At 37.3% G+C, this 24,189-nt stretch overlaps 1 protein-coding gene across 1 annotated transcript in view; it reads right to left on the bottom strand.

Moving 5' to 3' along the window:
- The window catches only part of KIAA0825 (KIAA0825 ortholog), a 1,661,419-nt gene that overhangs the window by 490,718 nt on the left and 1,146,512 nt on the right, over window positions 1-24,189 (bottom strand). The window contains exon 16 of the mRNA XM_044064463.1: window positions 14,784-14,972. Within this exon, the coding sequence (XP_043920398.1) occupies window positions 14,784-14,972 (189 nt within the window). The remainder of the gene's footprint in view (window positions 1-14,783; window positions 14,973-24,189) is intronic.

Genomic DNA, 24,189 nt, shown 5'->3' with positions numbered 1-24,189 from the left:
AACATTTCTTTTTCATTGATATGCAGGTGCATCCGTTTTGGGTTCCATTTGTTCTGAATGCACTGCCCTACCATGTGAGCCCCCCATGCATAGTCTGATGCGTCTGTTGTTAGGGTTTGGGCGGCAGGGGGTTAGAGTGAAAGGGAGTCCCTTGTTGTGGTAGCAGGCCTCTGCCCACCAAAGGAACTCTGCCCTTAGACAAGGAATGATAGGAATCATTGTTTCCAGGTCTTGAGAATGTTGACACCATAGACTTTTTAGATACCACTGAAGTTTCCTCATATGCAGTCTTGCATATGGAATTAACAGAATGCAAGAGGCCATGAATCCCAGGGCTTGAAGGATTTTCCATACAGATAGCTGGGTTTCTGTGGCCAGTAGTTTGAAGTAGATTGTCAAATAAACTCGTTTCTCTGGAGTGAGGAATGCCATTTGGGAAGTTGTGTTCAAGCTTGCTCCCAGGAATACAATCTGTTGGCAGAGTAATAGGCGTGATTTCTTCTCGTTGATGGTGTACCCCAGTGAAGTTAGAAGTCTCTCTACAAATGCCAGGTGTTGTAATAGCCAGTCCTGACTCTCTGCCTGAATCAGGCAATAGTCCAAGTATGGGTAAATCTGAATATTTCTCTGGCTGCAAAATGCAATGGCTGGAGCTAGGCACTTTGTGAATACCCTGGGCGCAGTAGATAAGCCAATTGGAAGTGCAGAAAACTGATAGTGCATGGAGCCTAACCTGAAGTGTAGGTATTTTCTGCAGGATTCCCTTATTGGGATGTGCAGGTAAGCTTCTTTTAAGTCATCCTTGACTAGCATAGGAAGAAGCTGTTGAAGAGTTAGCATTTTGAATTTTGGAACCACCAGAAAGGTGTTGAGAATAGAAAGGTCCAGGATAGGACACCAGGAGTTCCCTTTTCTGGGAACCAGAAACAGTCCTGAATAAAAAAGGTTGTCCTCTTTGTTCTGTTGGGACAGGTTGAATAGCCCTGATACTGAGGAGAGAGAGTACTTGTTTTTTGGGCCTCGCTCACTGGTTTTGGGGGAAGTCTGGCCATCCACATGGGGTTAGGAGTGAGTGGAAGTGGAATCTGCATCCTAGGGAAACTATGTTTAAAACCCATTTGTCCTGGGTAATGAGTTCCCAGTTTTTTGCATGCAGGGCGAGCTTTCCTCCTAAAGGAGCAAGTAGTTGAGCAAGGCTTGGAAGAAGTCATTGTGCCATTTTTCCATAGGGGGTGGCTTACTACTCCCTGTTTTGGAAGTGGGGGCCCCCCACTGCTTAGATCTGTGCATAGCCTGAAATTGAAGTCTTGGTGGTCTGCTGTTCCTGGGTTTGGACTGAGAAGGCCTGGAAAGGACTGGAAAGGACCAGTTCTTTGAAGGCCAATGTCTACGGAATCTAGGTGGCTGTACTTGTAAGAAATCTTTAACAGTTGGCATAGATTTAGCTTTTTCCTCCATCCTTTTGAGGACGACTTCTGCTTTGTTGCCAAAAAGGCGCTCTTGGTTTAAGGGTGCATCCAGTAATTTAGCTTTAACATGATCTGTCAAGTTTTGTTCCTTAAGCCAAGCATGCCTTCTAAGTACAGACCCAGTAACAGCAGCCCTGCAAGATGCTTTTAAAGCATCAAAACCACATTGCAAAGTATGTTTACCTACTTGGTCTGCAGAATGCATTAACTCTTGTAGATCTTTGTGTTCAGCACAGTCGGGAATTAACATAATTTTCTGTTTAATTAATCCCACAATATTCTGCTGATACTTTAACATATGAAACTGGCAATTTAAAGCCCTAATGGCCTAAGTAGCAGAAGTATATACCTTCTTACCCCATCTGTCTAAAGCTCTAGAATCCCTATCAGAAGGGGTAGGATTTTTAGCAGTTGTAGCTTTAATGCCTTTTGGTCCTTGGGAAATGGTCTCTGGATCTGCACTAGGATTCTTGAACAGAAATTTGTGAGAGTCACGTACTCTGTAGTACCTGTCAGGTTTCCTGGAAGCTGAAGGCAAAGTGTCTGGGGTAAGGCTGGATTCCAAGAAAATGTCATCTACAATCTCCAGAACAGGAGGGATAGCTAGAGGCCTGTGTTGAGGCAGGTTTAGAAATTCCCTAAGTCTCTTTTTGGACTGTGAAAAGTTCTGGCTTTCCCAGTGGAAATGCTCCCTAAGAGTATGCAAGGTTTCACCAAAAGAAAAATCTTCTGGAGAGGAAGCAGAGGGAATGGAATCCTCTGCATCAGAATCCTCATAAGTAGATAAGGGTAAATCCTGGTAGTCAGAAGGAGTAGAGATATCAGATTCCTCATCAGAAGAATATGAAAGAAAATCAGTTCTAGGTCTCTTAGAGGGGGAAGGCTGGCTTCCTCTAATTAAGGTGATAAGGTCCTCAACCATTCTAATCATTTGTTTCTGAGGCTTATGGGCCTGAGAATGCACTTTGGTCGTTGTTTTTTTAGGCTTTCTTAGCTTGAAATGAAGGTTTAATATGAAAATTGGTAGGCCTGAATACACCCTCAGATGCCGGTGCCTGCACAGCAGCTCTGGACCCATCCAAGGTAGAGACATCCGCAGGTTCCATAGTCGAAGAAGCATCTTGCGGCATACCGGACTCCGAATGGGTCTCAGTACAGGCCTGTGAATCTGTAGCGAGTATCAGGGGCTGTGAAAGCACCTCACTGAGTACCGGCGGACTGGCAAGTAGCTTAACAGTAGCGTCGTCGGCAGTTTTGGACCTAAGCGGTCTATCTCTGTCTTTATCCTTGCGTTTTTTTTTTGGAAGATCGGTAGTCGGATGGCTTAACGAAGCCATTTCGGAGCACGGAGATCGATAACGAAAGTATTTAGCTACAAACATAGCCCGGCAACTAATAGTTCGGGTGTTGAACAAGGCACAAAACCGACAGCGGGGGACGTTGTGGTCTGGGCCTAAACAGGTGATAAAGTAAGAATGAAAATCTCGATCAGGTATTTGCTTTCCACAGGCAAGACAATTGTTAATTTTTTCTGACATCGGTTAGAGCAAGAAAAAAGGATCCCCAATGGGGTACTTATCTTTTTGAAAACTTCAGGTCTGAAACTTGAAAAGGAAAATTTCAGGGGTCGCCCGACTAGCTCTTGCGAACTGCTTCTGCTTTGGGCACCGCACGGCAAGAAAGACTGATGTAATGGCATTGGCTGCATGTTTTACCCCTGATGATCTGACGTTATGGAAGAAGCGACAGCATCTGACACAGAAATCTGAAGACTCTGGTATTCAGGCCGGCTGAGGGCTACCTGCAGGCAGATAACCCAAATGTGATGACTGCAACAGTGAAACACGAAAAACATCACTGAATTTGCAAGTTTCCAGCCTAGCATAAGTAGTATGGGTGCATTTAGGTCTCACTTTATCTCTGTGGTTGTTTGGCTTGCAAAAGAAAGTTCTAGAGCTGAGTAGATCAAGTTAAAGTGAACTAATATTCCATGATATGTTGCCTGTTGGCTTATTTTCCTGTTTTGCATTCCTAAATCCAAATTAGAGCTTCTCAGACTGCAGTCATGGCACTAATTTGTCACTTACATTCTCCAACCAAAAGCATGAGTGTGACTCATACAAAGTATAGACAATGAACACTCTGCCATCATATAACTTTCCAAATAACCTGCAGAACTCCACTTACTAAATACTTTCAAAGTGATTTAGGGCCTTCTTATGTAATCTGTACGAATGTCTTGATTTAACTGTTTTACATTTCAGAATTTATGGCATCTGCAAAGTAGCTGGTGTGAAAAAAAAAGTATTATGTGTTTTCAGATGAAAGAGCCTGGCATTATCTGCTGCTTTGTTTTAATCCTTAAATTGTTTCTTTCCAAGTTTCTACACTACAGTTTTGCTACCTCATATTTGTTTTTGTACCTGTACAGTTAAGCTGGTATGGAAACTACTGGATTCCACTGTGACGTTTAACTCTGAAATACCCTGACTATTTTGTCAAAACTGCTTTCAGTATGCACAATCAGCAGGTACAGTACAAGTATTTGCCCACTACCAAAACTTTGAATAACATTTTATTTTTGCCACATATCAGCACCTGTTATATTCAGTGTGTTCCTAACTGCACTTATGATGGCAGTCTGTCTTTATTTGTATGTAGTAGTGTCTGCCTCCCACTGCTATGTATGCTAGTAAGTCTTATGAACAAGCTTAGTGTAGCCCCATTATTACGGGACAACAGTTATCTTTTACACTTGAAGACAGTGTCAAAATATCAGGTGCCATAATTCCATTTTCCCATATTTTTATTTATATTCATGAATCATAAAACTATAAAATAAAAATTATACTTTTCAATTCCCAGTGCAGTTTAAACATTTCATTAGTACAGTTAATGTAATAATGAAATAATTATCACAAACTTTAAAACTAAACAAAAATGTAGCCTCCAAGTGAACAAGGAAGTGAAATGGCATGCAGCTCATTAGCATGCCATTTCACTACACTGGCTGTCACAGACTAAAAAGTCATGGCTAGCCAATCCATGAGCTGTTACCATGTGAGGTAAGCAGTGATATTAGCTGCTTACACAGAAACAGCATCAGTGCTTATCCAGGGATTATCATTATTTGTAACAGGATGATTACAGGAAACAGATGCTGCAAACTTCTGAGATGATTTTCCTTGAAATTTTCAGTAAAAAATAAATAGCATCTTGACACCATAGAGGGATCACTGTATGTGTTTGAATGTGAAAAACAAACATCTTATCAATGCAACCAGAATTTTTCACTATCTGATCACAGTCAAACATCACATCCACAAAAGCATTAGATGTTAAAGGAAAACTGCCTTACAACCTGTTACACATAGGGCTGAAATGCAAAGATTCACACACACACATTTCACTGTTAGTTTGTGAAGTTACATTACATTTAGTATTCCATTAGGGCTGGATATATGACATATTTAGAGTGTTGAGTACAATATATGCCCAGTACTGACGAGTACACAGATGGCGTGCATTACTTAAAATAATTTATAATTCCTCAAAACAATGATCATTTCTATGAAAGGATTTATGCTACCCTTACCTCCCTCAAATGCAAACTTGCATTCACTGACACACAACAGGTAAATATTAAGTTGCATACATGTTTTTGTACCTGAAATCACCACTAGTTGCAATCTGTAGCTGATAGTTAACAAAAATTGTTTTCAAAATTTGCAAAAAAAACAAAAAAACAACATTGAAATGGTTTGACAAGATAGTTTTTTGCTTGTAGGTACTACAGCAGGCATTTTAATCATTAGACTTCTCTGATTTTTGCCATTCATTTCCCAGTAAACACATGGAAGTAATGGTTGTTTTGCATTACAAGGTCAGTAAATATTAGAATCACATCACTACTATGCTCTATGACATCTTTAAACCTAGCTGATGCCCGTAAAGATTAAGGTGCCTGCAGAATATCCCAACTAACATCCAAACCAAAGGGTACAAAGGAGACACAAACCAATCAGTAAAAACTTCAAGAAAAACTCAGTCAAGCTAGAGTTTTCACTGTATGATACCTTAAACCTCCTACAAAGACCCCATGTTTCGGAAGTAAAGCCAACTTATCCATTTATGCTGTGCAGATGAGGTCATAAAAAAGCTGAAACATGCATGTACACAGCTAGTGAGGTCTGACTTTATTGGCCAGAATGTAATCATAAAGACTTGAAAGGTAAAAAGTCATGGACATTCAGAAGTCATGTAGCTGAAACCCTTGATGCCCTAACAGGTCATCTGGATATATGCCATGGGCTTCCGGCATAACAGGGTTAATGTATCATATAGTGAAAAGTCTAGCTTGGCTGAGTTTTTCTTGAAGTTTTTATTGAAGGGTTTGTCCGTGTGTCCTTTTTGCCCTTTCATTTGGATTAAATAATATTTTTTTTTTTTGGCAGTCAATAGCATTAAACTTTATAAGGCCTCATCATGTTAGGGCAATTCAGATCCTAGATCTGTTTCAAAGGAATAATTTCTTAGTTATAACCATTTGCTCCCCCCAACATTTCTGGCAAAGTATGCTGTAAAGAATTTTTTTACAGTCTGCAAACTCATTAGATTAAAAACACATGTTCCCAATTATCTTTCTCTGTCCAACCACACCTCAAGAATTTGCTATCTAATGGAGGAAAAATTCTCTGAATTCTGCTTCATGTATAAAAATACCTATGCAAATATTTAATGGGCTTTGTTGCAAACTTGGGAGCCATTGTTTCTTTGTACACTGCCTTTACAGTCTTTTCTAACCCTCACTGACAGATTTTTATAGCTACCATGCAGTATTATAAATAACCTACAAATTATTCCTTTTTAACAGCAACTTTTGTTCTAGACTCAATTAAAATCTGTACCAGGGCTGGCTGTTTAACATGTAGCACTCCCTTCTCTCTTTCGGTTCACTTATAATCAGTTAGCAATCCTTGATAGGGAAGGCAGTGTCTTACTAACAATCCAAAATTCTGCTTGGCTTCATCTCACTCTATTACCTTTCCCTCTCTGGTTATTTGCTCCCACTACCTTGGTTCTTTTGCTATTTTTCTCCAGTAAATTCTGGCACTTTCTTGCCTGTTTTCTATACCCCAATTTGCAGTCATTCCTTTTGCTAAAATCTGTTTCTCCATTCCAGTGTTTGCCTAGTGCATAGAATACTTTCTTCTTCATTATAAATGGAATATTCTATAGCTGTTGTTATTCTCCTTAAGGGCCTGCATCCAAAATCCTACTCTCTCTTTACTTCTTGACCATCTCCTTCTAGTTTCATCTTCATCATCATCCCTTTCCACTTTAATTTATAGCCCTCTGCTTGTGCTGTGTACATGAGCATTAACGACATAGCTCTAAAGTATCCCTTCAAATCAGGTCATCTTAAATTACCTTGTACTAATGGAACAATCAACTTATCTCACTTAACGCTTTCACTCCCAATAAATTCCTTCAATTCTTAATTAATTATGGTCCACAACTTCTCCTCTCATTGATAAGAAATATACCTGACCTGTATATACAACTAAAGGGTCTAGAAACATTTTCACTGCTTGTATCTTTGTGTCCATATCCATAATCAAGAGCTTCCAACCTGTCAGATTTTATGTTATCTTTTGTTTAGCTTATTCCCATACATCCATAGCTACCACAACATAATCCTTTTTCATCTATATATGTAAATATGTCAGCTCTTCATATACCCATAAATATGGGTACTGATGAACCAATTTATGCTTGGGTACATAGTTTACTGCTTTGCTGTATGCAATTCTCTGGATTTATTGTGTACAAAATTATATAATCTGCAAATAAAGTTAACATTTCTTGATTATCACACCAATTCAGCCTTGAATTTGTGAGTTCATTATTTTCTTTGTCAAGGGCTGTAAATGTAAAGTAGATAACAAATGAGAAAGAGGACACTCTTGCTTGGTTCCTCTGTTCAAACACACTGGTTGCCAGAGAGAAATCTTTCCACTTTAATACCTGCCACTGACCCTTTATATATCCAACTAATTAAATCTTATTATTTTTTTCAGGAATCACAAACGTTACCATTGCACCACTCATAAAATCCCAGATAACTCTATGAAATGCCTTTTCTGCAACAAGAACCACTGACAAGAGCACAGTGTTTTATACTCTACTTCACTCTGGATCATCACTGTTCTCATAATGTTGCCAGATGTTTGCCTCCTCTCCACAAAACCACACTGATCCACATGCATTAATTTGGCAACATCTTTGCTATTCTTTTAGCTAATACAGGCATAAACACTTTATATCCATGGTTTAAAATTAGAGTGGCTCTATGTGAAGCTGGTCTGAAGGGTCTTTACCCACTTTGGTAACACGGCTACCACAGTTATCTTATATGCTGGTAATTCCTCTTCATTTGAAATATTGTTAAAAAAAGCCTTCCAAATTTGTATCACTTTCTTCCAAACTTCCTCAGGAATAATGCCTGTTCTGGGAGATTTCCTTGTTGACTGATTACGTATCACCATTTATATCTTGTCTCTCTCTCTATTTAAGCTGTTAACTGGTGAGCTTCATTTGCCTCTAAACTTGACATAATTAAGGCTTTGTTAAATACTTTCATTTGTGCCTTTTCTTGGTTTCCACATTCTTCTCTGCTATAAAAATCCTCATACATTTTTTTAAATGTATTTAACATCTCTATAAGATCTCTGGTTATTTTTAAATTTATAGGTTCCCCTAGGTTTGGCAACAAGCCTTTCTACTTTCTGTTGCCTAAATCACCGCACTAAAAGATTTTGTACTTTAGATATGTTTTCAAAAATAATTGCTTAACAGCAAGTTTCTAAACTCATGTATGATATACAAATATTCCTGCATTTTCCCTTCAGCACTTTGCAGTTGCTGCTCTTCTTGTTCAGTGAAATTTCCCTTAGTCTACAATACTTTTAAGAACTGTCAACTCATTTAAATAATTCCTATAACATTTTACCAACATCTCTTTCTCTCTTATTTCTACCATGTTTTTAAAATCCATTTTCATTTTATCTCACTCTTTAGTTATCCCTTCCGAAGCAATCTGTATCTTCCCAAACAATTCTCTAGTCATTTCCCCTAACCATTCCTGAAATTCCTTTCTTTTTAACAGACAAGTAGGAAAGCACCAGTGTCTCATTTTTACTTTACTATCCTATATCTTTATCTTAAGTTTTATTGGAGCATGAGCTAAAAGAGTTATTGGATGTGTTTCAAAGCTTTCAATTAAATATTCAAGTCCCTGTAAAACTATAATTTCTATCAGTCTAGCCCAGTTATAGTACCTTGGGGAACAGGGTCTATAACACTTTGTCAAGCATTTATTTAATCAAACAACTAATCATTGAATCCTATATGTCAGAGTTCCTATTCAGTGAACTACTTAAACACTGAATGTAAATTTGTCAAATTGTTCTACTTGGCCAACATTGTGAATGTAAAAGATGCTGTGACAATAAACTGTATAGAATAAAGTGCATTAACACCATTCGTGAGTTTATTAACACCAAACTTGTCTGTAAATAATAAACTGCAATAACACTGGTCTGCACATATTTTTTTCTTCTTTGCTTTTCCAGGGGGGCAAGCGTCCCCTGCAGCCCCATGTGGGGAAGCCACACCCCTCACACTCCCTGAAAATTCAATACACCAACTCTGAGATCACACTACATTGAGGAAAAGGATAAAGTATAGTACATCATCGTCTCCAGGCTATTCTTGAGAACAGACATAAATATGATGCTGAATCTTTTCTGAAGGCAGTACTCTCATATTAAAGGTTTAACTACCTTTATTAAATAAGCCTTGTGCAGTGTATTTTACATTTACAATGTTGGCCAAGTAAAACAATTCAATTACTTTATATTCGATGTTTAGGTAGTTTGCTGAATTGGAAATTCGACGTACAGGGTTCAATGATTAGTTATTCAATTAAATAAACATTTGAAGTGATATAGACCCGGGAATAACATATAAATTTTGTTTGAGTTCCTACTACTGAATTCAAATTTCTACACCAAACATTCTCATATGTTTCTTCAGATATCTGTCCACTTTTGTTATATTTTTGCTTCCAGGTCCCCCTTACATCCTCATTATTGCAAATCAGGTTCCAGTCTTTACCTATAAATAATATTCATTGCTGAAAACCTATTTGTTCCAAATATGTCTTAACCTGCATAACAGTAGCTTTAGGTGAAATATAAATACATGCTAGCACAATCTTCCTCCTCTGCCAGCAACCCTTTACTACCACAGTTATACCATTACTGCCTTTTTGTTCCTTTTCTATGATTACTGGAGCCCATCTAGCAATCAGTATTATTACTCCAATTTTCCTAATATTATGCTGAATGTCCACCATGAAATCCCTTTTTTAACTAATTCACATGGTCATTTCTGTCCAAATGTGGCTCCTACAACAATGATACGTTTTAATATAATTCAATAATCATTGCATTTTGTATATACCTGTAAGGCCATTTATATTCCATGATAATAAGAGTAACCATTATAATAGAAAGTTATCACTGTCACCTATTATACATGGTATATTTTTTAATATAAACTTAAAATATTTTAAGCCTACAAGAATGTGGACTGAGGTGAAATTGCTCTTGCATCAGCAGCATGAACAAAACTGACAAAAAGCATAGCGTCAAATGCTGTTTTCCATAAGAAATTACTGCCAGTGCAGTTTCTAATTGCATCCCAGCAATTATTCAATTATTCTCAGAGATATTCCCTTCTTTGAGTTAGTACAATAATGGAGATGGTATATAGCTATATGTATATCTATGTGCACACACACATATATATATATATATATATATATATATGTATATATATATATATATACACACACACACACTATATATATATATATATATATATATATATATATATATGAATTGGGTTAAGGAGGAACTCTGCTTCACATGGATGGGTAGCCTGTTCCAGAGAAGGGATCATCCCGTCTCTCCAGTAGGACCAATTTCCATCACAGGCAAGGTTTAAATTCTTAGAATGGGTAATTCTCGAGCTGTTTGTTTTGAGATCCATCAAAGTGGGATCTGACAAAGCCTTATATACCAGGCATAGATCTCCCCTCAGCTAGCAATCCATTAGGTGACATAAGGGTTTATAGCTAATTTCTTGAGTTTGTCAACAATACCCGAGTAGGGTATTATGTCAAATACTTCTGAGATGGATGCACTTAGAATGCCACTCACATATGCAAGTAATATTAATATAGTGTGCGATATTAAGAATAACTGGGGCATTCTTTCTAATGCTAAAGAATTAAATGGAGTTATAGGACACTAGATTCACCTTTAGGAACAACAGGTCCTTGAAAAGACAGCTCTGCTACAAGACTGACAATGTACAACAATATAATCAATCCGACAGGTTAGGTACGTACTGTTGTAGGAGGTGTACAGCCTGTCAATATATACATGTGGGAGGCAGCTTTTTACATCCACACAAGGGGTTCACCTTTGAGTCTAATTTTTATGCTGATTGTCAAACAAAGAAAGTGGTCTACTTTAGTTATTGCACAATCTGCTATTCTTTTTACATAGGAAAGACCAATTGTCCTTTGAAAGACAGAATACTGGAGCAAATAAGATATGTCAGGAATGCTAAGGAAAGCAGAGCACTTGCAATGCATGTCAAAGAAGGAGGTCACACACTTGGTTTTAAGTCTTTTGTACTTAAAATAGTTCCTGTTAATAAAAGAGGAGATAATTTGAATAGTCGTACAGAAGGTTTTGAGCAGGAATGGATACTCAAATTCCAGGCGGATGTACCACCTGGACTTAATAATAAAGTATTCTTAAAACCTTTTTTAAGAGCAAGATCACTGAAACATTAATATTTGTATGTAATGTGTATATATATAAAACATACCTTTTAGTAATATTTACTGTGCTTAGCCTCTCTATATATATTTTTTACACTTTTTATACGTATTGCATTTTTTGAACACAGATTATATACTTATGTATTTTATGAATATAGATGTGTATACATATAATTTTAATACACTTATCCATTGATTCGGTGACCTTCTCAAAGAAGTCCATCAGGTTCAGCAGGCATGACTTGCCCTTAACAAAACCTAATTGGGTTGAGTCCAGTGTCTGGAGATTTCCTATGTCATTATTGATAATTTCCATGATAACTCTTTCCAAGGCTTTGCATATGAGACAAGTGAGACTTATAGCTCTGTAGTTTCCATAGTCTGCTGATGGACCACCTTTGTGCAGAGGGATGCCCCTTGAATTTTTCAGATATGTTCCCTACAAACGAGTTGCAATTAAAATTTAGACTCTATCCATCTTTCTTGATTTATGGGTTAACGCGATTTTTCTACTTCTTCAGCCAGTCCAGTACTACAGGGGTAATGTGTTTGCCTTCACAGCCTATCACCTAGATTTGAACAGTATACTGGGCATGGAAGGGCAAGCCAGGGAAGGGAGGACTAGCAGCTCTTATTTAGGAGGAATGGGGACACATTTAACTGCAGATCTTTTTCTAAGAATGAATTGAGGTTAGTCCTAGGCAGATGAGCTCTTGAAAGGAAATAAGTGCTGCCAGTTATGCCCTAAGCAGCATAACATGCTCATGGAAAAAAGAAAGCCCAGACCCCAGACATCATTTCATGCCGGTAATGACTTGAAGATCAGGGCAAAAACACAAAATCCTAGCTTTCTCCAGCATGGCATTCTGCACTTTCAAATAACAGCCAAAGGTGGGTCAAGTGAAAGGCAAATCTCCACTTGAAACACGCACCCCATTAGCTCAGTGGAAGATTTTTAGAACCAGCTCAGTGTAAGGGTGGGTGAGTGGCAGTCCAATATGCAGTGCAAAATAGCAAAAATTAGACATCAAGATGAATGCATGGGCAAAATGGCAGCTGTTCTCTATTTGATATTAATCCCTGCTATCAGACACTATTCTCTTTCAGGAATGTTGCTTCATCCTTTTTTAACAATATCATTTTTATTTGTCATTACAAATACCTATAATAAGCAAAATCTTATAGATCCATATCCATTGGGGATACACCATGTAAGATAACCTCCAGAGCTGTAAAATCAGTTTATACTAGGGATAGCACATTGTTTGGTACTCTCTCCCATGAAGGAATATATCAGGCCATAAATGGAGAGCCATTTTTTTTTACTTTCATTATCACCTTTTGCTATTGACCATTTTCAAGAAGTCTGTGCAGCTGTATATGATGGCCTTTGGGCTATCTCGTTCCCTGTCTACAAAGTGTTATATCTTCAAAATGGTTTTACATTCTTTGTGAAATATTCTGAAAATTACACAGCGATACTACACTATAAGATATCTACTCAGATGTGTTCATAGCTTTAAAGAGACAATGGAGCAGATGCAGTATGAAATTTAATTGTAAAAATATATTTAATGTCAATTTTATGCCACCCGTCGTCATAAACATTTGCTCTAGGTGATTCTCACTGTTGAAGTGACACCCTGACACCATGTACAAAAATGGAAAAAAAGGGGTTTTGGGTAGATGGATTTGAAAGGGCTGAAAACCATCATAATTTTATCCAGAACTACATGGTTTGTTTAAGCCTGATGTTACAACAGTAGAGTACATTTGTTTCTGACAGCTCTTATACTACCCAGGAAATTACTGACAGCTGCACTATGGTTTGAAATTGAATACTTTAGAAATTTAAACTGCTAACTCCTAATTGGGCAGCCACGGTGGTGCAGTGGTTAGCATTGCCGCCTCACAGCAAGAGGTTCTCCGGTTCAATCCTCGGCTGGGGTGCCTTCTGTGCGGAGTCTGCATGTCTACCCTGTGGTCGCGTGGGTTTTCTCTGGGTGCTACGGTTTCCTCCCACATCCCAAAGACATACTGCAGGTGGATTGGACACTCTAAATTGGCCCTAGGTGTGAGTGTGTGTGTGTGTGCCTTCTGTGGAAGGTTGGGCGCCGGGCTGGTAACTCGACACTGTAAAACTCCACTGCCAATCATGAGCGGACAGGTGATCCGCTGTGGCGACCCCTGACCGAGAAAAGCCGAAAGAAGAAGAAGAAGAAGAAAACTGCTAACTCCTAATAGTCAGGCTGACTCGAATTTAATCCTACTTACAACAGCTCTTCCAGATTTTTATAATATTTTTAGGAAATATCCACATATAATATAAATCATGAGTTAAAAGCAAGGCAAGGACAACCATAAGTAATAAAACATTCATGCTTTCACAGATGATAATCTAATACAAGCACAAAACTTTGCAAATGTTTACTGTCACATTACAGCCTCAGTTTACATTGTCTTCATAATATTATCATGTGACTAAAATTGAATTTCCACAAAACTACATAGTAAAGACTGGTTTCATTCAAAAATAAGTTTATGCAGCTATCATTATATTAACTAAGGGGATGTATTGCACAAGTCACTAAGGGGATGCAGTGTACAAGTCACATGAGGCAAAACCTTGTGTTTTTTATTCCAACAAAAGAGTAAAACAAGACTACTAAACAGTGAAAAGCAGAACCTGAAGACCAACAAAGCTTCGCTGAGCAAATAGTATAAGAACAATTTTTTCATGCTGCTTAATGTTTCCTTGTTTGGTAAAAATCCATTATTCTGGGTCCAGCCACCTTACATTGTAAGCGAAAACTAAAGTAGCTCTGCATTCTGCAGTAGCACTTCTGAAGAGAAGTTCATTTTGTCTGGAATCTACCATAAAGCAATGTTTTAAAGCTTGGGCTTCACCTTCACCTAGAAGGGGTGCACTATACCCTGTTGGTACAGAATTCAAAATGAGAACAGAGTATGGAATACAAAAAAATGAAGAGCACACACACACACACACACACACACACACACACACACACACACACACACACACACACACAGTCTCAAAATAAAAAAGATAAACCACATTGCTTTCAGCAGCTGTGAACTACAGATGACAATAGATTTCTGGGCCCAGACATGCAGCCCTCTAACAGTATATGCTTATCTCACTCCTATCGACATCAGTGTTTCATTTAGTGGAACCAAATGTTATGGGGTGTGTACTGAATGGATTCTTTAACTGAAAAGTCACTTAGCAAAAGCTGAAACAGACATCTGTGCATTATGATGTTTAGCATTTTAAAACATTACATCCTATGAATATGGTGAATCAGACAATGTTTGGCTTATGTGAACTGCAAATTATGTTTCTTATATCATCACATGGAAATTATTAATCATACCTGACAGATTATACAAAGCGTCCCATAACCTATGCTTGTCCATGTAACATGCAAGAACATCTCCAAGAGCTTTTGGTGCTAAGTTGCAATTGGATAATATCATGAAGACAGCCTTAATCAAACTAGCTGGCTTAGTAGGAGGCCCTTCTGTAGAACCTTTTTCATTAGTATTTTTCTGATCATCCAGTCCTTGGGAGTAAAAAAGGAAAGTACAAATGAAATATGAAAAATAAAAAGCAAGAAAAGAAATCTGCAGAATTAATGGTAAGAAGTTAACAGAATTGTAGTACACTTTCACATATATTTCTTATCTGTCATTATTATAATTGTCCCAGTTGTACCTTATTTGGAACATACACTGTTAGTCCCCAAAAAAAGTGAAAATCAGAAACCCACTGCAAATATAGAAACTGATTTACTTTAGGATAGCTTAATATTTGAACAAGAATATGATGTTGACAGATCTTGGAAAATAAAACTGAAACAAAAAATAAATATGTGTATGAAAATGCATAATGGTAGCTCTTTGAGAATCGGACACTATAATAGCAAATTAGAGCATTTGGGTTTAACCAACTTTGCACATGTTCAGTCCTGGCTAGAAATTTCACGAGCTGTGTCTCAGGCTCTGTGATGACCAATACTGTTCTTCAGCCATCATTCTTCGATTCCTGATTGGTGTGTGTGACCCCGATAAAAGATCAGTGTTGCTAGCAGACTTAGGGGTCTGTGAGCCCCCAAGGCCTTCATAGAGACATGTGACCGTAGTAGGTTGGGCCTTTAATGAGTAACTAAATATAACAAGAAAATTATTAACTGTTTAACTGTTTAAAAGTACAGTAAGAACAGAAAAAAATTCTATACACTTCTTAATAAGGATGGAAGAAAGATAGCTTTGTTGTTATGTGAACATTCCTCAAAGATGTACTGTAACATTAAGTACTCCAAAACAAAACTGTACCATCTTCTTTGGGGAGAATTGCTGAAACAGTAAATCTAAAGAGAAAGAGGGTGGTTAATGTGTCTCCGGAAGTTCAATTTCAAGTTTATATTAGTGCTTGACTGCTAAACACTTTACAAACAAGATGTGCTGCTGACATACCTCTCAACCTCTCAGCACAAGAAATCTGGACAAAGCCAGAAATAACTGGGGGGGATGGGGGCAAAGGCCCAAAAATAGGGACAGACTTTAAATACTGCTCCTATAAATTTAGAAAGTTGCTAGAATAACAGGTTTTGTATTACTATGCATTTTCTGAAGGATATGAAGTCTGAAACTAAAGTGCTTGCCATTATTTAGTCACTTCAATCCTCAATGATTTGCCAGAAAACTGCAAATTTTCTGAGGTACAGACCAAAATGATTAGCCAAAAAGCTGGCATTTTACAGACACCTGGACAGTTGAGAGCTATAGCTGTTGATCTGGCTATTTCCTAAGTGGGATGAACACCCACTGAATACAACCATTCAATCAATCTTTGTGAAATCATCAGCCTGTCTTGCAAAGTACCTTAGCAGTTTGTAAAAATCCAGCAGATACGGACAGTGCTTACCATCATTGTGACAGTTTGCAGATAACAACGGAATGGACAGGGTAAAAGCATACACTTCTTTTGACATGAAAAACAACTAGAACTCCCACAGAGATACCTTACTAAAAGGATACAAGGTCTAAACAACATTTCCTATGTGGACTGACTCAAAGCCCTGTCACTATACTAGGTATCCTACAGACTGCTAACAGGTGACCTGTGTTTGGCATACAAAGCATTCTCTGACCAATTACTGATGGATTTATTGCACATCGTCAAGTCAATTGGCATCAGAAATACTTGGTCTAGGAATCTAAACCTCTTCTGCAATATGAACATAATGGCTACATTTCACACAGGAGATATCTGCTGTGGAACAAACTTTCCATCCACATAAAACATTTCAAGCACAACTTAGATCCATGAATGTGAAACAGAAAATTTACCCCAGGACTTCTCCCTGTACTAATAAGGGACACACGCAGCTCCTAAATGCTTTAACTCATGCATGGGTCTCCTCAAATTATCTATGTAATGATCCCTGTTATTCTTATTAGGATAATATATAATTAAAGACTATTGGTGTAAGACCAATCTATAACAAAATTAGATAAGTCATTTTGAGTTCAAAAAGGGAAACTGGCTAGGCTTAAAATGGCCCGCAAGGGCGGCTAGCCTAGTACTTACCTATAAACCTATTCATTTTCAGTGGCGCCTTTCCCCCTTAGAAACTAAATAAAATTATAACTCTGCAATCACTCTTTATAAAAGTAGCAGCAAACAGAAAGTGCACCTTTCATAAGAGGTATGTTAACTCTGATGGATTTGCTGGATCAAAAGGAGGCAAACTTTCTTCTCCATCATAAAGTTTAAATCCTTAGGACAACAAATATGTCTTCTAGAATGACTCAACTGATGGATGATTTTAAGAAAGTACTTTACAGATGTTCGATTCTCAGCTAGAGCGTCTTCTGTGTAGAGGCATGTGTGAATGAGCGTACCTTCGTTGAAGGTTGTGCGTCTGGGCCGGCAACTCGGCATGTAAAAAATCTACTGCCAATCATTAGCGGACCGGAGTTCCGCTGTGGTTACCCCTAAAAGCCGAAAGACAGAACAACAACAACAACTTTACAGATGGATATGCTGTTACCTGTAGGATACCTGTGAAACAGGACAGGAATGCAGAAACAATTCTAAAAAAAAAAAAGACTAAACCAAATTTTACTCAAATAAATAGTTGAAACAGTAGTTGAAACAGTCTCTGAAACACAGTATGGGCGAACTTAAAGATCCCATACCTTGTATCAAATGCATACCTTCTAGTTCAGTATGTAATATCATCTTGTATTTAAGCAATAACTGATGAAGTGGTGTGGTATATTGAGATTTACTCACGGTTGGTGTGGTTTAATCATGAGGGCGAAGCCCGAGTAATTAAATAAAGCCAACCATGGGTAAATTTCAATATACCACAACCAATCGGTCGATTGTTATTACTAATGACATTATTTAGAAAAAAAATACTTACTTTTCTTAAATAATGTCTTTGTATAACGACGCATTACTGTTCTTCCACTGGTTGTACACACTACTTCCTTGTTTTGATGTACTGAGCATGCATATGGGACTTGCATCCCATGCATACCCAGTGCATCAATACTTTGAAACAGAAGCAACGGAGAAAAGAAAGTCTCCGTTCCTCCGTTTTTTTCTTTTTTTTTATTTGTTAAAAAAAAAAATGCTTTGAGCACTTTATATCAATGGAAAAAAGTCTGGGCGACCGGACCTTTTTCCGTTGGTATATTGTGGGATTTACAACGGGCACACTGGCCAATCAGCGTGCACGTTTTGGAATATTAATGGAGGGTCATTGTATAATAAGCCTTTAATCATCTTCTAAAATATTTAAAACATGAGGACAATGAGGTGCAATTAGAAATCAAAATACCATCCTCCAAGTTGATAAAAATTGGTTAAATGAGATGATGTTGTACTCTCTCCCCTTTTGTTTGATTAGTGATAGCTTGTGCAGACGTAGTGGCCATGATGAAAGAGAAATCAAGCTCAATAACAATGGAAATATGCGACTTAGGGGGCGTGGCCAAGATGGCAAGCAGCACAAAAATTTTGCTCTGCCTCTTTTCAGCTATTCTGAAAGGAATACTTGGTACTAATACCAAGAAACTAAATATGTAAATATTTCTACTTATCAAACATACTTCTACATTGAAATTATGAAGAGAAATCAAGTTTTTGAGATTCTTCTAAGCCTTAAACCTGTTAGAAGTCAATCAATTTCAATTATGAGTCACTCTAAAGCTTCTCTTCAAAAGAATGTGATGAAGGAAGAACTGCAATCCATTATTACAAGTATTCAAGACCTTTCAGTCAAAATGGATAAGTTGGAGAGTAAAATGGACAACATAAAACATGACAGCAAGAAACAATGGGATTTACTTAAAGTGTTTAAGAAACCGTCAGATCAAATCTCTTCCATAGAAGAAACATTAAATGATGTAGCTGCAAGAATGACTGAAAATGAAAATCACGTTGAATTTCTCTTAAAACAAAATAATTTGTTTTTGGAAAAAGTAAGAGATGTGGAAAGCAGGTCCAGGAGAAACAATATCACAAAATATGGAATGCCAGAGAAAGAGGAAGGTAACAATATGGTGCAAATTCTTAACAACTGGATACCAAAACCATAAACCTGCCAGAATCACTTTCTTTCAGAACAGAGAGAGCTCATAGGTGTGTCTCAAATGCATTTTCAATAAATAATCCATCTACACCAAGATCTATTATTGTTGAATTCCTCTCTAGCCAGGACAAAGACTTGGTATTAAAAACGGCATGGTCCAGTTCTCTAATAAAAATAAATGGGAAAAGCATCAGATATGACAATGACTGCACTTCTTCGGTAATCTCTATAAAAAAAAAAGCCTGCATTCCTCTAATTAAAAATGTAAAGAAGTCAAACATTAAAGCACAACTTATCTTTCCTGCTAAAATCAATATTTTTCTTCCTGATGATCAAAATACCTTTAAAGCACTTGATGAAGCTCTGGACTTTTTACAAAAAAGTACACTTTTGGACAAAGCTGAAGAAATGACAAGCAACTAAAAGTGGATGGACAGCTAAAGACAATGATAGTAAAAAGTTTAAAGAAAAGTAATACCTGCATATATCTGTTTACTTTGCTGTGTTATGGTCCTGAAATACTGCATTGATAATCTTCTGAGGAATATCACAACCTTAAGATAATACCTTTCCATTTGTCTAAATATTTCAAATAAAATAATAGATAAAAATCTATTTCCCTAAATTTATAGTTAATGCGGTTGCATTCTAGGAAATTTTCTTTTCTGTGTTTTAGTACTTAAAATTAGAACACTATTAATTAAATTGTTTCAATAAAAGCCCTTTATTCAACATTTTAATGAAATAGGTAAAATAAGAAACATTAGGACATAGTATTAGATCACTTAGATCCATAGGGAAATTTCAAAACTAAAAAGTAGATTTCAATTAATTGCTTACAATGTCTATGTTTAGTTACATGGTAGATGTTGTTGTTGTCTTTCGGCTTTTCCCGGTTAGGGGTCGCCACAGCGGACCTCCGGTCCGCTAATGATTGGCAGTAGATTTTCACGAATGCCGAGGTGCCAGCTTGACGTTCAACCTTCAACAAAGGCACGCCCATTTACGCATGTCTTTCGAACGCCACCCAACCGCGGGGTGGACATGCAGACTCCACATAGAAGGCATTCCCCAGGAATCGAACGGGAGAACCTCTTGCTGTGAGGCAACAACGCTACCGCTGCACCACCGTGAAAGCATGTTTAGTTACATGACACAGAGAGAGAAAACAACAAAACTTTGTATAACTGTTTTAACTATATATCTACCATGTTTAGTTACATGGTAGATATATAGTTAAAATAGTTATAAAAAGTTTTGTTGTTTTCTCTCTCTCTCTGTTTCTCACTTTTAGTTTTGTTGTTTTCTCTCTCTCTCTCTTTCTCACTTTTAACTTTCATTTCCTTCCTTTACATTCAATTCCTTTTAACAAATTATTAACAAAATATAATGGCTTGCTTTAAATACTGGGAAAGGGGTATATATGATGTGTAGATGTATTAGGCTGTTTTAAAAGAAAGATTATACATGTAAACTAACATCTTATAGATTCATAGATTCATAGATTATTACTAGGCTAATTGCCCTTGCAAGCCATTTTAAGCCTTGCCAATTACCCTTGTGAGACTCAAACCCTGCACCTTGTGTTTGTAAGGCAAACACCTTAACCATTAGGCCATCCTCCCACCCCTTTGCTACTTAAAATCCACTAGCTATGTTTGTTTTAAAAGTACAGTGTGCCTGAAGCAGTCACAAGCTTTTTTTGCTTTAAATTTAAGCTATAAAAAAATTTCCCACTTGAACATACCTTTTTTCTTTGCTCTGGAGAGAATCATGAGCTGTTTCTTCGCCCAACAGAAGAGCCGCAGAGTTTTTTTCTTTAGAAGGCAGATATAACAGGAAGTATGGTCTGAACTTTGAACTTACAGGAAGGGCACCGGATAGACTGTTACAGAAAATGGTATGTTGAACTATAGTATTCCTCTACAGAAAAAGAATGTAATGAATGCAAACTCTTTAGAGGGGTTAAACTTGTACGCACTGCTTTTGTTGATATTAATGTTGTGCAAATGTTGATCTGATATGAAAAGTCATAAAACAGGCATAGAATTTGACTGAAGTCCTATTGTAAGTTACTGTGAGCATACAGAGGAGAGGGAGAGGGGAAGGGGGGGGGTATGTTTCTCATTTCTATTATGCATTTTGAGAAAATGATGCGTTGGGTCAAGCTCTTGATTATTGCACTGTGGCAGAATGATTAAAATACCTTGAAGCCTAGTTCACAGTATTACGCTCTTATTTAACTGCAACATACGATACACTATACATATGTACCAGTACAGTACAAGTCAATATGTCTATCAAAAAGCACTGCTTACTACGTATTAAATTGTGTCTTGCTGAACACAATAATATTTAGTCACTCATCACTCATTATACCCATTATAAAGTACATTGCCCCTTTTGGTATTTACCTCACAAAACATCTACAACAACTGGAAAGGCCACAGAAATACCTCACAAAGAGGATTACCGGCCTCAAACAGATGCCCTACGCAGACCGTCTAAAAAAACTACAGCTTTACTCTGTCGCATATCGCCTACTCATAGGCGATCTCTGCCTAACATACAAAGCTATGTCAAACCCAGAGCTGTTGGACATGCTCCACGTAAAGAAATCCCAATCCCTCCGAGCACCACACTCTAGGGACCTAAACCTTGTCACCACAATAAACAGAACATGCTGGAGGGATAGATTCCTGTCTCAGAGACTTCCCATACTCTGGAACAAACTACCTATCTATATCAAACAAACCTCCTCACTAGCACTCTTCAAGAAAAATCTTGATGATTGGATGGGAGATAGGAAATTCACCCCGGGGATCACTTCTGTGACACTGCTTGACAGGGGCACAGGAAAATAATTTTTTTGGGTGGCAGAAGCCAGGGTACCATTTGGCTGGGCTTATATATGCCCTAGGGCCAATAGCCTAGTACCTACCTATGAACCTATATGTTCCATTCTTATCACAGAAGTAACACAATAGATGTATAAACTCCATCAAAGATGTTTTCATGTATTTCTATGTTATATGGCCAGGTTGCTTTTAAACCTTGTGATATTACAAATGGTCAATCACAGAAATAGTTCTAGAAATAATTTCAACAGCTGTCATGCTTCGAGAAGATACTTAAGAAGCAATAATAATATTATTTTAATCTGCATTTAATAGCTTTAAATAAATATAAATGTATGAATTTTCTTTTATATACATACAGATAAGGACATACCTCTATATGGATAACAGTTATACCCAAAGATGTTTTAATAAATATGTGCTTGGATTTTACAATAGGAAGGTTGGCAGTAACCTCTCCTTCGACCACCACTTTACCACTGTGGTTAGAAAGTCCTTCTATGTGGCACATCTCATTACCAAGGGTTTAGCATCCAGGAAGAAAGAGGTCATCATCTCTATCTACTCTTCCCTCATTAGACCAATCATCGAGTACAATGCCCCATTTTGCATGTACCTCACTAGACACATGCGACAGCTGGAGGGGCCACAGAAGTACCTCACGAAGAGGATCCTAGGCATTAAACACATGTCCTACATGGACAGACTCAAAAGACTCCAGCTACTGTCTGACTCATATCACCTACTTAGAGGCGATCTCTCCTTGATTTACAAAGCCATGTCTGACCCAGCTCAGTTAGAAATGTTACATCTAAAGAAATCCCAATCCCTCCACACCACACACTCCAGAGACCTCAACCTCATTACCACAATCAACAGAACATGCTGGAGGGGACACGTTCCTCACCCAGAGACTGCCCATGCCCTGGAATAGACTACCCATACATGTCAAGCAGAACACCTCACTGTCCCTCTTCAAGAGAAATCTTGATGAGTGGATGGGTAATAGAAAGTTCACCCCGGGGATCACTCCAATGGCTCTACTTGATAGAGACACTGGGAACTAAAGTTGGGTGGCATGATGCCAGGACACTTCAATGGGCTAGGCTTGTAAAGGCTCCAGGGCCATTAGCCTAGTACACACCTATGAACAGATAAGATCTGAATTGTGAGATTAGCAAACTACTTGAAATGTTCCTTCCTGGAATACATGTCAACATCTGAGCTTTCCAAATTCCATCTGGAGTTTAGCGCTATTCAGTGTGTTTCTACATAAACATAATCCCTCTCCTCCCTAAGAGAGGTGAGCAGACCATGTCCTCTTCATTCTTGCCCCTCCCTGCTTTGATGTATCAATACTGGAGTAACTATTTGTTTCCAAAGTATTGCATATAAATATGTATACAATGCTTTTGTGAACAAGATTTTATTCACAACCCATATAAGTCTCTAAGTATAACATGTCTTTCTAGTGGTATATTACCACTATGCATTATTATTACTTGTGAACACAAAAATCGGTAGGTAACTCAGAATATTATTAAAAATATTATATATTAGTTTCACAATTTTTTAAATCACCAATTCAACTGTGTAATTGTTGTGATGTCTGTATTCTGTTGTACTCACATTAAATCAGTATACTTTAACTTAATGTGATGTTTAGTACTGTAGGGTCAGATATTCTAAGATTCATTTCATTTAAATATTTTGAGACATCTTATTCAATGTCTCTCTTGCTTAAACTCAGAAGAAGAAGAAAGAAAATAATATAACCTGGCTGTAAATAGTAAATAATTCTACTTAAAAGACTACAGATAAATTATCATTCAAGAAAATTTTATAACTATTGTTGGCTGTAATGCAATAAGTAATATTTTGTACATTTCTAGTACATAACATATATATATATATATATATATATATATATATATATATATATATATATATGTGTGTGTGTGTGTGTGTGCGTGTGAAAGACAAAGAAAATGGAGGGAGAGAGAAAGAAAATTTATTAGCACTGAAAGTAATAAAATAATGAATAAATATAAGATTCAAGAAAATCTATTCAGCATATTTTAAGGTAAATTTATGCACAGGCATACATAAGGGTGAAATAATCCTTCATTTAGCAATTATCTGAATTGTTTGTGTCTTTTGGCTTTTCCCGGTTAGGGGTATTAACATAAAAATAGAAAATATATGAATCTAGTTAGATAACTGGAGTCAGTGTCTCTTATTCTGTCTTTACATTAATAATGATTGTCAGAAGAGATAATAGGTAATGGAAAGTAATACAACAATTTAGATAGAGT

The sequence above is a fragment of the Protopterus annectens genome, chromosome 2.part2, assembly GCF_019279795.1.
Source record: "Protopterus annectens isolate FY-2018-M chromosome 2.part2, PAN1.0, whole genome shotgun sequence".
Lineage (NCBI taxonomy): Eukaryota > Metazoa > Chordata > Ceratodontiformes > Protopteridae > Protopterus > Protopterus annectens.
Note: the sequence above shows the minus strand (reverse complement) of the source record. Positions and strands in the feature narration are given on the sequence as shown.